This window comes from Astatotilapia calliptera, chromosome 22 (assembly GCF_900246225.1).
Source record: "Astatotilapia calliptera chromosome 22, fAstCal1.2, whole genome shotgun sequence".
Taxonomy (NCBI): domain Eukaryota; kingdom Metazoa; phylum Chordata; class Actinopteri; order Cichliformes; family Cichlidae; genus Astatotilapia; species Astatotilapia calliptera.
The window spans coordinates 9573844-9588678 of NC_039322.1; the positions used below are offsets into that span (position 1 = coordinate 9573844).

The following is a 14835-nucleotide window of genomic DNA, read 5'->3' on the forward strand; positions in this document are numbered from 1 at the left end:
ACCAATAACAGTAATCAATGGATGAGGCTGACAGTTTAGCATAGCCTCATATCAGGCTTGTCAGCTTGTTACAGCTATTTCCATTTTCTTCAGTCTAACTGTTTTCCATGGGGGAGGAGATTTGACTAAATCAGTCACTACAAACCAATATCTCAAACTTAATCACTGAGACATACCACAGCCAACATGTTGGTAATGGCAGCATTTTAAGAGTGGAGTGAGGTGAAATAACAAGAATTTATCTTCATCAATTTGTTGTTCAGAAGCACACCAATTGACAATGTTGCTTCTGCTGTGGCACTGATAGGCTAATCATTAGTCCTCCCATGACATGTGACCATTATTCAACCATCTATCACAATGCCAGACGAATCACTACACTCGATAGAGAGGACATCTTCAAAAGTCTTGGCCCTGGCAGGATGAAACGGTGAGAAAGTCACGACTGAAATGATGTTCAGTGGTTTTACAGTTAGATTTTAAAGGATAAGGTCAGTTGGATGAGGGTCAACCTGAGGGTCAAAGCTTGAGGGTTAAGTTGATGATGTCATATTAGGTTTGAATGAAAACAGAAGTTAATAAAACACTCTTTTTTCAGTGTTTGCCATAGAAACCAAAAGATGAGAAAAGATTAAATCCCAGCCCATTAAGCCATGGAGATGTAACACAAAAATGGAGCTGATTATATTATAGCGACTGCTTCAAACCAGGGTCGGTCTTTTATTTTTCCCTTTAAATCACTCCTTATTTACCACATACTGTACCACTCTATATTTACAGTTTGTCACACAGTGTTGTTTATATGCAGACATCTGTCAGAAAGAGTTAAGCTTCCAATCAAATGTGTGAATAAAAGTCAGTTTGTGTTGCTTAAAGCACTGAACAGTCAGATTTTATTTTTGGAGTATTTGACTTTTTCTTTGGTTTTAAGAGTCAAAATCCAGTGCGTGTGATTGTGGGTAAAAGCTATGTATTTAAGGAAAACAAACTGGGGGTTAATGTTGGGAACCATGCAATAAAAGATCCATATTTAGCTTACTACCATGCCCACCATCCCTTCTACAAAAATGAGTGGGAGACAAAAAAAAGTGTACTTAATGGTAGTCATTTAGGATAAGAACAAGAGCTAAATACTCAAATATGAACAGTGCAAATGTTCACAAGATGAGGAGAGAAGGAGGCAATAACATCCAGAAATTGTTCCTTCTCAGTCTTTTGTTCCAGAACCCCTGATAAATCCTGTGGAAAATGATTGCTGGAGCAAAAGAAGGGATGGCAAATAATGGACAAAAAGAAAGAGAGGGTAGCAAACATGATAGAGGGGAGTCGGGGAAGGGATGGGTGTGTGTGGGGGGAGTGGGCAGAGTTTGGCAGGGAGCAGAGTTGATAGCAGTCAAGAGCTATTTCAGAAGATGAGATGGGAGAAAGGTAAACGTCGAAGTAGCACGGGTATTAAAGACAGTGGCAAAAACATGGAAACGAGAAAAGAAGAGCAGGATCCGTCAACAGTCAGCGATGGTCTGCTGTGTTTATGTGTGTATGGTGGGTTTTTTGTACATTTCAGCACATGAGCCAAGTGAGTCAGTATGTGTTCAGAAAATACAGATATGCACCCTACGGACATCTGTCTACTTCAATCACTTGTGTGGGTAAAAGAAAATGCATCTGTTTATTTCCACATTCATGTAAACATATCTGATTTATTTTGTATCAAATCAATCTAATGCCCCCTTTTAACATTGAATGGCATGCCAAAATATGCAATCTACATATTAATATATATATGAATTATATATACACATATGTATGTATATATATATGTATGTATATATGTATGTGTATATATGTATGTGTATATATATATGTATGTATATATATGTATGTATATATATGTATGTGTGTATATATATATATATATATATATATATATATAAGGTTTAAGGCAATGGGCAATAGCACTAAAAAGAAAGTACTTCACAGCCCATATTCCCAAAGATAAAGTGGTTTAAACATAAACAGATTTAAATATATTCAGCATTATTTTGTTAGCATGGGATGAAACTCAGTGGATTTGGTGATGCTCTGTCTTTATTGCAGTCATTCTACAATGTGGCTACTGTCACCCTCAATAAACATGTAGAGCAAGAATGATAGACTTTATAACATCTATTACTGTTCTTGAGATATTTATTCAAAACGGAAACTTTCTATCACTGTAAAGCTTACATTTGAATGTAAAATGTGTGCACCATGTCTGTGTTGAGTTATGACGAAGTAATTACTTTGTGAAGGAATCGAGTTTTGACAGCTACTGTGGCAATTTAGGCAGTCGGAGTGTTTTTAAATTACCTTAACTGCTTCCTTGAGCTTTGTGTCAGAGCCTCTGCCACAGCAGCACAGCTTCCTGCAATAAAGTGTGCAATATCACCGGGTTAAACCACAATAACTGACTTCCAATTGTTTTTAGAACACCAAACGCATCTGTCCCTTCACCTTAAGTAGTATATTTAACTCTGCTGTAGTGGGTCAGTGTTTTCATTCATGGTTTCCTAGTTTTTGGCAGTCGCCTCACTATTTGTCTGTGTGCCACCATTTGATTGATATCTTTCATAGTTATTGAAGTATTTTGGCAACTAAAAATGGAATAAAACTGGATATAAATACTCATGCCATCCAATTTTCTTTATGACTTTTTTATATAAAAGACCATAAAAATGGGGAATGCCTCTTTTGATTAATTTCAGTAATAAATATGGTATTTTGGCATACACTTGTTTCCATAATGTTATACCAATTGCGAATGCGGTCTGGCTTAGTGTTGTCATCACACTGAAATTTCTGACTTTGATTCAAATATCACAAAAAATAATTTGCCATTTTCAATGCCACAAGGAGAAATCCTGGGTATATTAAGCAATGTCAAATTTTAAGTAAATTTTATTATTAAAAGTCAAGTACAATAAAGTCATAGCCTGGCAATAAGGAACCTTTTTTTTGTAATGAAAAAAGTGAGTGAGTGAGCATACATCATTAGAAGCCTTACATTCAAAATCTATTATTAAAGTGCAACTAAAAACTAGCATCCATTGCGTTTCAGTAAGCAGTTTAGGGTTATGGGGTCAGTTTAAAGCCTATCGCAGTGACTTTAACAATTTAAAATCACCAGCTAACCTGTTTGCTTTTGGACTGTGGAAAGAAGCTCATAGAGAACCCACATAGGCATGAGGATCAAACCAAGGACCTTTTTTGCATGGAGGCAACAGTGTCAACCACTGCACCACCGTGCCACCACCAAGAACGGAAACTTTTTTTTGTTTTTTAGAATGAAAAGTTAATGTCGTTAACAAACATTTGCCTCACAAAAATAGATGCATGACCTTATAACTCCATGACTATGCATACATTTTTGTGATTCCCTAGTGCTGTATTATGTTGGCTGATTCTCTCTGAATTTTCTGTTTGATCCAAACTGTTCAGGCCTGGCTCTTTGTTGCTGTGATGTAACATGACAGCTCTTTGTTGTGTCTATTTTGTGATGTAACCACTTTGATATTGTTAAATGTTCGGCGTTGAAGCGGATGCTTGTGTGAAAAAGCCAACGAATGGATCCGTGGGAGTTTTGCATTCACAACTGTGAGTAATTGTGTGCTTTTGTTTGCGTGTGATGTGTCTGTCACTGCGTATACATGCTGTACTTGACATGCAGAATTAGACATGTCTTCAGCGCAAAGCTTGTACAGAGCACGGCTGACATTAATACCCCTGGCGGCATTGTTCGCTAGTTATTCTCCTGTGTTCTCTGTGTGATGTCAGTCTGCGGTAACCAGGGCAGAACAGAGAATAAAACGATAAAGCATTGACCTGAATGGCACGGCTCAGAGCCTTCTCCACGATTACACTGTGAAGCAGCAGCCAGTCAGTGGGTGACTTGAATGAGGTCTTTACTTTGAGCTAATAACAGGGATTTATGCTGTAATTCAAGGCTAGGTCATATCTTCAAAGCAGCTAGACACGCAGACAGGTTATGACACTGCATGTTAGTTCAGGAGAAAATTGTATCTTCCAAAAGAGCAGGCCATGGAAAGGGTCACGAAATGTTTTTTTTCATCAGTCACTTAATTTCAAACTATAAAATCAGAAAATCTGCTTACTGGGAATATGATACACTACAGTTTGATCCGATGACGTGGTAGCGGGTTTTTTGAAGAGGGCCTTGTGCAACAGACAAGTTTCTAGGGGTTTATTAATTTTTAGCTTTCTATACTAAGTATTATTTCCTTATTGCCATAGAAGACCATTGTCTTACTCTTTGATAGAGCATTTCAAAAAGTCAAAACATTAATTTTTCCAACATGAAACAAAGAGAAAAATATAGAACATTAAAAATATAATGAGAGGAAATTTTTGATGTTAAATTAGAAGCATTGATTTAAAGTTGGGTTTTTTTGTTTTAGTTTGTCTTACCCTAACCTGTATAGTTCCTCCCTATGATTTGTTTTAAAGCTTTTAATTATTAATATACAAGGACAGAATTGTTTACAAGTCTTGGATCACCTCTCATTTCTTTATATTTTGCTTCCAGGGAGACAAACTTTCTCGTAATTATTGGAAATTTGTCTTAAGAGAAAGGCTTTCTGAAGATCTTTCAGATTTTTTTCTTCGGACACTGGCTGCCCTTTTACTCATTTTCAGTCTAGTCCTTATCCGTGACTGATTTCAGAGTGATGTTTGTTTTTTTTTTCTTTCTTTTTTTTATACAAATTACACAAGATCCATGCTGAAAATCAGTGACAACTGGTCTTTTGGAATGATGAATCCAAATTGAAAATTTTGGTTCAAATCATCATTAATGATGATTTACAGAAGATAAAGACAAGGTCCAGCAGGTTTTGCCATAGTTTGAACCTGCTTTTCAGCTAGGGGTGTTGGGCCAGCTTGTTAAAAATTGATCGAATTATGAAAATAAGAACACACTGTTAGATTGTGATCCAATCTAACAGTGTGTAAACATACACGGCAGAACCGGTGACATCAACATGCTTTGCATCCTTTTATTGTCACACACGTTTGCTTCACAATGCACACAGAGCTGCAGCTCTCCCGCTGCCCGCTCAACATTACCACAACAACCCCAACCACAGGACCCAGTACAATATTTAAGTCGGCGGGGCGTGATTGCAGATGCCGTGCAGGTGCGTCCGCCTTCCCTGCACTGCACCGCAGGCCACGCCCTGCCACACAGTGTAATCCAACATGCTAACAAGTAACAGGAAATTCATCCAATTGGGAACAGCTTCACTTTTCACCATGACAGTGATCCCAAACACAGCGCCAGTGCAGTTAAAGCATTCCTGAAACACATAACAGAACATTGTCAGTCATGGATTGGTCTCCCCAGGCAACATCTAAAGAAGTTGGAATGTCCTTCAGGAAGCCTGGAGAACTATTCCTGAGAGCCTTGGAGAGTTCAGGCTGTGTTGAAGATGGGTATATTGATTTTTAAGCTCTTCAATTGTACAAACTCAGTTTTTGCTTTACATAGTGTGTAAACATTTATGTTTGGCTCCTTTCAGTAAGTTACTACACCTATTTTCCATTTTCCTGGCAAAAAACAAAGAATGACTTGCACAGCACTATACACGTAAATTCCCCACAATTTACACATACTGTTCATGAGCCTTGACCAGGGTATTAAGAGTCTTTTTATTTTTCAGTCTGGAGAGTTGCACTGGTAACTTTCCAAGCCTTTTCCCCCTAAGCTCCAACGTCTTAGCTTGAAACAGTATTTTTCAACATTTTTTTCTGATCCAGTATGGTCCATATCTCATTCTCTTCAGCCAATCTATCATGTGGAATGAGACTGACCCCATCTACTTTTGTCCAATTTCAACTAGTCCAATTCAGTCTGACTCACCCTAACCTCATCAGTTCACATTTTAATAATTTGACCTAACACGACACATTTAAACACATTAATCAGTCATTTTTCTCCAACCTCCCTACTTCTCTGATTCGGATATGCAGATTTACATGTGTGCGTGCGTATGTGCGCGTAGGTCCGTGTCCGTGTGTGTGTAAAAAGATGGTAATGAGAATAAATTTTTTGGATGTTAAGGAAGCCTAAAGAATTCAAATCACCATCAGCTACACAGGGAGCACTCATCTGAATTAAAGCTCTCTCAATTATTGATTTCCAACTGCTGGAATCACATCCCCATCTCTCTATGATACCATTACCCCTTTGACTATCATACTTTGTTCAATTCCTTGAAAACCTCTGCAAAAAATCGTCGCGTTATGTCTATGTGTAATCTCTCTTGGGGTTTAGCTGCGTGCAAATGTGTGCCAGTGTGCGCGCACAAAGGTCTAAAGTAAACCTCTTTTAGGGTTATTAATATTTATTAATGTGTGCTGTCAGAGAGGCAAAGAAACAATTCATTGCTCACATGTATTGCATTAAGTGCTTCATGACTTATTAATGGGCATGTTTAAGGTTAGAGAAAAGAAAGGAAAAAGAAAATAAGAGAGAAGGGCAAACTATAAATTGATTCCTCCCACAAAGACAAAAGTCTATTAAAGTCATTTGTAAGCTCATTGAAATGTGGATTCTTTGGCCTTTTACTTTTTATTCATTAGATGGCAAAACTGTTGGCATATCTCAAACTGTCAGAGTAATAATGAATTTTCTAAGAAAGATTGATAACAAGTTTTGCAATCATATTCCTATATTTATTTTCTAACTACCGATAAGCTCCTATGGCAAGCAGAGCACTTCTGCTGTTTTATATATTCCTACTCTAGATGACCTTATTCTAACACTGTCACTCATTCGTTCAGTGTGTTTCTCATCTGTATGCATTCCATGCCTGTGTTTATTGTTCTGTCTATCAGTCAGTCTGAAGGAGTCTATTATCCCTCCCTGTTTAATGTCCTTTCTCAGTACAGTACATAGCCTACTGTCTTTCTGTCCCTCACACGCCATCTGTTTGTCTGTTGGTGTCTCTGTCTCTCCGAACAATCTCTCACAGCAGTTGGCGTACTGTGTCATCCACTACCCCCCACCCCAAGGACCTGGCATGTCACTGCATATCTATATCATAACACCTTGAAGAAATATGCCTCTGTGTGCGCGTGCGCGTGCATACATTTGCCGCCGTGTTTCATTTAATCGAGGCTCCCAGTCAGCACATAGGACAAATTGATCAGTTGGTTTGCCAGCTGTCCTGGCAGATCTCTCCTTCTGTCTCTCTAGTTCTCTAACCACCCACTCTCCTTTACTTCCACTGAAACTCTGATTTCCACTTAAATTTATACACCTTGCAATTTAAAGATGAGAAAAACCAAATGAGTACTCTTGAGTACTCTTCATTACAAGTATCTCCATTGTTTTGTTCAGTTTTTTGTTTTGTTTTCTCACCGCTGGATGCCTTTTAAACTAACTCCTCTTCTCCAACTGGCAGATGGCTTGTGGCCATGCTGACTGACATGACCTTCTCTGGCACTGGCTTTTGGCGACCCTTAGAATCCCTTGAAAATGACGGGCATCATGCAAAGCCAGCTCCTTTTGTTATCTGAGCTGCACATATTGTCTTGATACACCCCTATCATTAGACACACATTTCCATCGTGGGCCAGCGAAATGTCTATCCATGCTGAATTGAAGAGATAAGTCAGAACTGCAGCCAGCCATATGGCTAGCCTGCTTTTAAGCATGATAGGTAGAAAATGCAAAACCCATTTCTGTTCTCATAGATCTATGCATAATTTTGCCTTGATTTAGGTGCTATTCACACTTGATGTTCTTGCTGTGGCGAAGGGAAGGATAGTGGCAGCACAGTCAGGAACAAAGGGAGTCTACTTCAGTGCTGCTTGACCGGGTGTGTGTGTGTTTCTGTTATGTCCCCATGCTTGGCTGTGCTTTGAGCTGAAAGCGAGAGGCTTTTTTTTGTGTAATGACAGACATTAGAAAGTCGATTACGAGGTTCTTACAGCCTCGAACATGCCACACAGGGCTGTAATACACACATGCATACACAAAGGTATACAGGCACGTGCACACTCTCAGACTGGTCTGAGCCAGGGGAAGGCTTTTGTGTTCAATTTGCCTGTGTCACATACAAATATATCAGCATTACTGACTGTGTGACACAATACTGCAGGTGGGAAAAGTGCTGTCTTCTTAACTGTAATTTCCCATAAATCCCATAAATTTTATCACATAATTCAGACAGGGCACTGTTGCCTTAAATCACAGTTGATAACATGGTTCCAGGGGCTCATGATATCTCCTAATTCCTATTCAAGCTCTTCAAGTAAACATACCCAAGAATGTGAATTGAACATCTTTTAATGTTTAAGAATCTTTCTTGGAAATTCAGGGCCGGCGCAGGTGTGGCTCAGGAGGTAAAGTAGGTTGGAAGGATAGTAGGTTGATCACCAGTTTCTCCTTTCTGCATGTCAAAGTGTGTCGATGTTAGCGAAGGTGCTTTGATTTAGAAAAAATATGTGTATGATTTACTGAATGAGGCTTGTAGTAGAGTGCTCAGTTAGAGTAGAAGAGCACTATATAAGTACCAGTCCATTTACCATGTACCACATGGACTATTATGACTGGCTAACCCTTGCCAGCGTATCGTTAGCTTCAAATATTTCTGTTGGTAGTTGGTTTCCCCCTTTTTTTTTCTTTTTTTTTTTTTAATTTGTGTATTTAAAAGTGTGTAGTATCAGGGTAAGTAAAGCAACCATGTCTTATTTTGAGTCATATAAATAATTTTGAGTCATAATTTTCATGTTATAGCTTCTTTTGATTTAAAATGTAGGCCTCGATGACGCAGGTGTAGAAGCTTGTCAGCTACCATGTGGCAACCACTGGTTCTGAGGGTAAAATGTATATTCTCAGACTACTGCAAGTAGCTGGTACAGGTTGCTGGTAATTCTTCTGAAACTGATTGCTAAAGCTCCCTATTCACTTTCTGCAGCTGGTTGATGAGTGGTTGATGAGATTGCTGGCAGCCACTAGTTTGAAACTGGTCGCAAAGAAGCCTGAGTTTGCATGGCAACAAAGCAAAGACTTGCAGTTTACTCTCCAAACACAACTTTCACGTTAAAGCTAACATTCTCCATTCCTGGGTTATCTCGCACTTTTTCAAGTTTCACTACAGCTCGAAGAGTAAATGGTGATTATTTCTATACGAGTAAACTTGTACCATGCAAACTGCAGGCGACCACAGCAAACTGCTAGTGACCAAAGCAATTACAAGGAGCCTCTTTATAGGCGATTTCGCCTGGAGATAAACACCTAGCAACCACTCGTGATCTGGGTGTGGAATTCACATTTGTCCCTAGCAACTGGAGGTTGCCAGGGGGTTAACAACCAGTCCCTAGACTTGCATGGCTAAGGCCTTTGTTACCAAGTATTTCGTCCATAAATATTCTCAAAACCAGTATCTACCATCTGTAAACTAATTTAATGTCCACTAACTGGTTATGTCAATCACTAGTTTCTCACTCTGGGTAAAAATGAACATGCCTCCAAAGTTGGAACCTAACAAGACTGACGATGACGAAACAAAAAATGAGAAGGACAAAGAAAGGTATGAAAGGAATAAGAAAGAATAATGTGGCAGGAGAATGGAAAACGAGCAGAAGACTGGGAGAGAGGGGTAGAAAGCTCACTAGAGCTGTTAATGTAGACCCGCTGTTTAGAATACAGTCTCAGAAGAGAGGAGACCAGAGCATGGAGCGGTAGCTGGCTGCCTGATTTCACACCCATTATCACCTGCTACAAAAGCACGGCAAGTGGAAAATGAAACTGCATACAGGGAGAGTGTAAAATAAGCTGTTCTCAGTGAGTTTGAGTGTGTGTGTTTATGCACGCCCATTGTCACACTTGCACTGATAAGCTTCTGTTACATGGTGTGTACTCTTACACATGTAAGGTCATGAGTACTTATCACCTTTGTCCACGTTCTCACCTTTTGTATTTTGGTTCATGCATGCTTTGGGATAACTTCCAAATAAGGCGAAACAAGGGGAGAAAAAGCACAATGAAATAAAAAATCTTGGGCTTCGGAGCTTTGTGCCTGCACGATCCATTGGTTTTCTTTCATTTGCATAGCTGGTTCATTCCAGTTGCAGACTTTGATGGCATTTGCACAGGTCCACCGATCACATGTAATGTGAGAATTGTGTTTGTCAGATGGATTTAGCCAAAGTCTCCTCTACTTTTCTGCTCTAATCCTATCTTTTATCTCATCTATACTTCACTGAGGTCTCACTGGCTTTTCTCATTTTTCTACACTCATTCTTAATTTTCCCTCTCGTTCTTTCAAAGGCTTTAACGTGCTTAGTGAAATAGAGGCGCTTATGTGATTAAAAAAAGGCTCTAAACTGTTAGCATATCTGCAGAATTATCTTGTGAACGTGCAGTTCCTTGATATAGCAATATGTGTTTCATGTGTTCATTTCCCAAAAGGATATATTACATTTTTTTTTTTAAATGTATGTAATGTGATATATCACGTAATTTGGACATATCTGACAAACTGCTTTTCTTTTCCAGCGTGTCCACCTGGCTCTTACAAGATGTCGTCCAGACAGCAGGAGTGTTTCCCCTGCCCAGCCAACAGCGTCGCAGAAGAGGAAGGATCCATGGTGTGCTTGTGTGAGGAGGATCACTTCAGGACCCCTTTGGACAATCCCTCAGCGCCATGCACACGTAATAATAATAATATACTTGCACTTATTTATGTCTATATCTTCTTAAATTATATATATGTATATATATATAATTATGCTAATACTAGTTCTAGTCGCACCATATAACTCATATAAGATATGATATTGAAATTTTGCATAAAGTATAGATTTTTATGTCTGTAAGCCAATCAATATCTCAACCTCCCATTCAGCTTTTGATATAGCTGCAATTGCCATTTATCCATTTTAACAATAAAGATCCATTTTCTTTATGTCTTAAAACAACCTGTCCTTCACCCCGTACCCTTTCATCCACCTTTCCTGTTTTCATGCTATTACCTCTTGGTCTGACCTGCTCCCTCCCCCCCAAGTCATGTTTCATCATCTTGTCCTCATCAACCCCATCTCCATGACTCATTCCTTGCACCCTTCACCTCTCCTTCACCATATACCCTTCATTGTATTGCATTCCATGTTTCTATAACCTTTCCCAGATTGTTGGCTAGGAGTAGGTCTCTCACAACACAGGATGCATGCCTTGTACTGCTCTGCTGATGAAAAAGTTGTGAAGTGTTTGTATAACTGCAAGCTTAAAGGATGAAAATACATAAGCAAAAATCTTGGTCTATAACTGGTTAATGACATCTGTTGCCTCGTTGGACAATTCCTCTTTGATCTGGAATAAAGAATAAATCCAGTCTGCGTTTGACATGGTATTTAAAGTAAATTTTCTAAGGAAGACTTTTCCTCTGGGACGTCTGTGTCATTGTATGTTTGAGGGTTTTCTGTAAATGTAACCACTTCCAACCTTTGTCTATTAGTATCCAAAGCTATATATGAAAGCGCCTCTTCACCCAAACCATTTTCTTTGCCTCTTAACATTTATCCCTTTTATATCTCCCATCCATCTTTCAAAAAAACCCATCACCCCATTTTGCCATCTCTTTGCTTAACCTTTTGCATTCTCTCAATATTCTTCCACCTTTTCTCCTGACATTACAGATCCATTTTCTGCTATACTTCCATTATCTACATTTCCGCTGGACCCCCCCTTCTTTTTCTACCCCCTCCTTTTTGATGCCTCAACACCCTCTTCCATTCCCATCTCTCTGTCTTCTTAACTTGACCAGTCATCACTCTTCTTTCTAGCCACCGCCTCCTCGCATTTTCCTTACTCTTTATCCTTTCATCTGTTCCATCCATGCGTGTTATCATCCCATTTTTCTTCTCTCTGTCAAACCAAAATCTCATCCCTCTATCCTCGAGCGACACTCTATATCCTCATCCCTTTTCGCCACATATTATTTGTTCATTCCTCACCTTTTACTTTTTCTGACCCTTTCTCGGCCTGATTCTTCTTCACTATGAGGCCAAACAGAGCCGTACAGGTTGGCCCTATTGATTTCTGCATGGAAAACAGCCTATTGATTATAGCTTAGTAATTAGATGGAGGAATAATAGGGTATATATCCTGAAAGTATTCAGGACATAAATCCATAGGGTCTCTAAGTTAGTGCATGTGTGTTTATATACGTATTCACATTGACTTGTGCGTTAGTGCGTACACACATGAATGAAAGTATGTGGTCATGCTAGCTTTAATGGTAAGTGCAGTGGAGGGGTGTAATTATAATATTGATTGCTGAGCTCACTGATCCTGTGTGATAATATTCATAGCAGCCTAATGACCACATTGATTACACTATAGATTCTGTAATTATGATAATCCCCAGATTCTACTAATCCACCACACTGTACATTTAGAGAAAGAGTTTGATGAATCTAGCCTCATAAGAGTAAGAGAAAAAATTATGATTTTCAAAGATGAAGTGTTTGATATGTGCGCATTATTACGCCAGTGATTAAAGAACAACTGATTTTATTCTTCTCCCTTTTTAATGCTAGTGTAGTATCACGACCCTAATGTGTTTACCACACTGAGAATCAGAGACTGTGCACCTCATAGTTGCTTTAAGAATTCTTTTTGAAAAAGTTGAAGGAGCACAGAGCTTTAATTATAAGATTAAGCTTCATCTGTTACTTCATGACTCAACTGACTGCCATTGTTAATGGTGACGATTGAGTTTTTTCCATTAGAGCACACTGCTGCATTTCCCTTGGCAGCAATGGAGATGAAAAGTAGAACTTTAGAAATAGTTAATTAAAATTAGTCTTTAAATTCTTGTAAGTTTTGGCAGAGGAGAACTTCTGCTGACAGCTCCAGTTGTAACACAATAACTATTTGGAGAGAAAAAAAAAAAACTGGAGACGAGATGCATACCATTTGTCATCAGATGTTTCTGCAATTAAATCAGCAAAATCGTTGTTTGAGAATAACTGCAAAATGATGTTGCTGCATAATAATTATTTCTGATTTTGAAGACTGCACAATTTCAATTTTCTCTGAAAACTTAAAAAACTAAACTTGTTGTTTACCATAAATGTGCAGTGTTATGCAAAAGTCTTGAGTTACTCCTCATTTCTTTATACACTGAACAAAAATATAAACGCAACACTTTTGTTTTTGCTCCCATTCCCCATGGGATGGACGTAGAGACCTAAAATTCATTCCAGATACACAATATAACCATCCCTCCCAAACAGTGGTCACAAATCAGTCCAAATGTGTGGTAGTGGGCACATCTGCTATATTGAGATAATCCATCCCACCTCACAGGTGTGCCACATCAGGATGCTGATCTGACATCATGAGTAGTGCACAGGTGTACCTCAGACTGCCCACAACAAAAGGCCACCCTGGAATGTGCAGTTTTTTGCGCTATTGGGGGTCTGGGGTCCCAGAACCGGTCACTATCTGGTGTGACCACCATTTGCCTCATGCAGTGCAACATATCGTCGCATGGAGTCTATCAGATTGTCAATTGTGGCCTGTGGAATGTTGGTCCACTCCACTTCAATGGCTGTGCGAGGTTGTTGGATATTCGTGGGAACTGGTACACGCTGTCGTATACGCCGGTCAAGCACATCCCAAACATGCTCAATGGGTGACATGTCCGGTGAGTATGCTGGCCATGCAAGAACTGGGACATTCTCAGCTGCCATCTGCCCTGAACAATGTGAACCATGATTCATCCGTGAAGCGCACACCTCTCCAACGTGCCAGACGCCATCGAATGTGAGCATTTGCCCACACAAGTCAGTTACGGCGACGAGCTGGAGTCAGGTCAAGACCCCGATGAGGACGACGGGCATGCAGTTGAGCGTCCCTGAGACGGTTTCTGACAGTTTGTGCAGAAATTGTTTGGTTGTGCAAACCAATTGTTCCAGCAGCTGTCTGGGTGGCTGGTCTCAGACGATCTTGGAGGTGAACCTGCTGGATGTGGAGGTCCTGGGCTGGTGTGGTTACACGAGGTCTGCGGTTGTGAGGCCGGTTGGATGTGCTGCCATATTCTCTGAAACGCCTGTGGAGACGGCTTATGGTTGAGAAATGAACATTCAATGCACGGGCGACAGATCTGGTTGACATTCCTGCTGTCAGCATGCCAATTGCACGCTCCCTCATTGCTTGTGGCATCTGTGGCATTTTGCTGTGAGACAAAACTGCACATTCCAGGGTGGCCTTTTGTTGTGGGCAGTCTGAGGTACACCTGTGCACTACTCATGATGTCAGATCAGCATCCTGATGTGGCACACCTGTGAGGTGGGATGGATTATCTCAATATAGCAGATGTGCCCACTACCACACATTTGGACTGATTTGTGACCACTGTCTGGGAGGGATGGTTATATTGTGTATCTGGAATGAATTTTAGGTCTCTACGTCCATCCCATGGGGAATGGGAGCAAAAACAAAAGTGTTGCGTTTATATTTTTGTTCAGTGTATTTTGCTAGTTAAAATATGAAATGGGTGCAGTGATTTATTGAAGTTTATTGATTGATTGAATAGAAACAGAGTATATCTGGCAAAAACAGAGTTCTAATGAGCTTTGAAGTTAATAGTTGGTATCACTACCTTTATTCTTCAACATGCCAAGATGATCCCACACTGCTTCAACAATGTTGAGGTTAGTGCTTCAGAGTGGCCAGTCCATGACTTCCAGTGTTCCAGTGTGTGTTTCTATACGTCAGCCTTTTTGTCCTGTTTCCCTTCTTTAAGAATTGGTTCTTGACATCTA

The 14835-nt window shown here is 39.6% G+C and overlaps 1 protein-coding gene across 2 annotated transcripts in view; it reads left to right on the forward strand.

The window, feature by feature from the left end:
• epha10 (EPH receptor A10) overlaps window positions 1–14835 on the forward strand; it is a 185083-nt gene that overhangs the window by 118085 nt on the left and 52163 nt on the right. For both annotated transcript variants that reach the window (XM_026156065.1, XM_026156066.1), the window contains exon 4: window positions 10562–10717. In XM_026156065.1, coding sequence (XP_026011850.1) covers window positions 10562–10717 — 156 coding nt within the window. The remainder of the gene's footprint in view (window positions 1–10561; window positions 10718–14835) is intronic.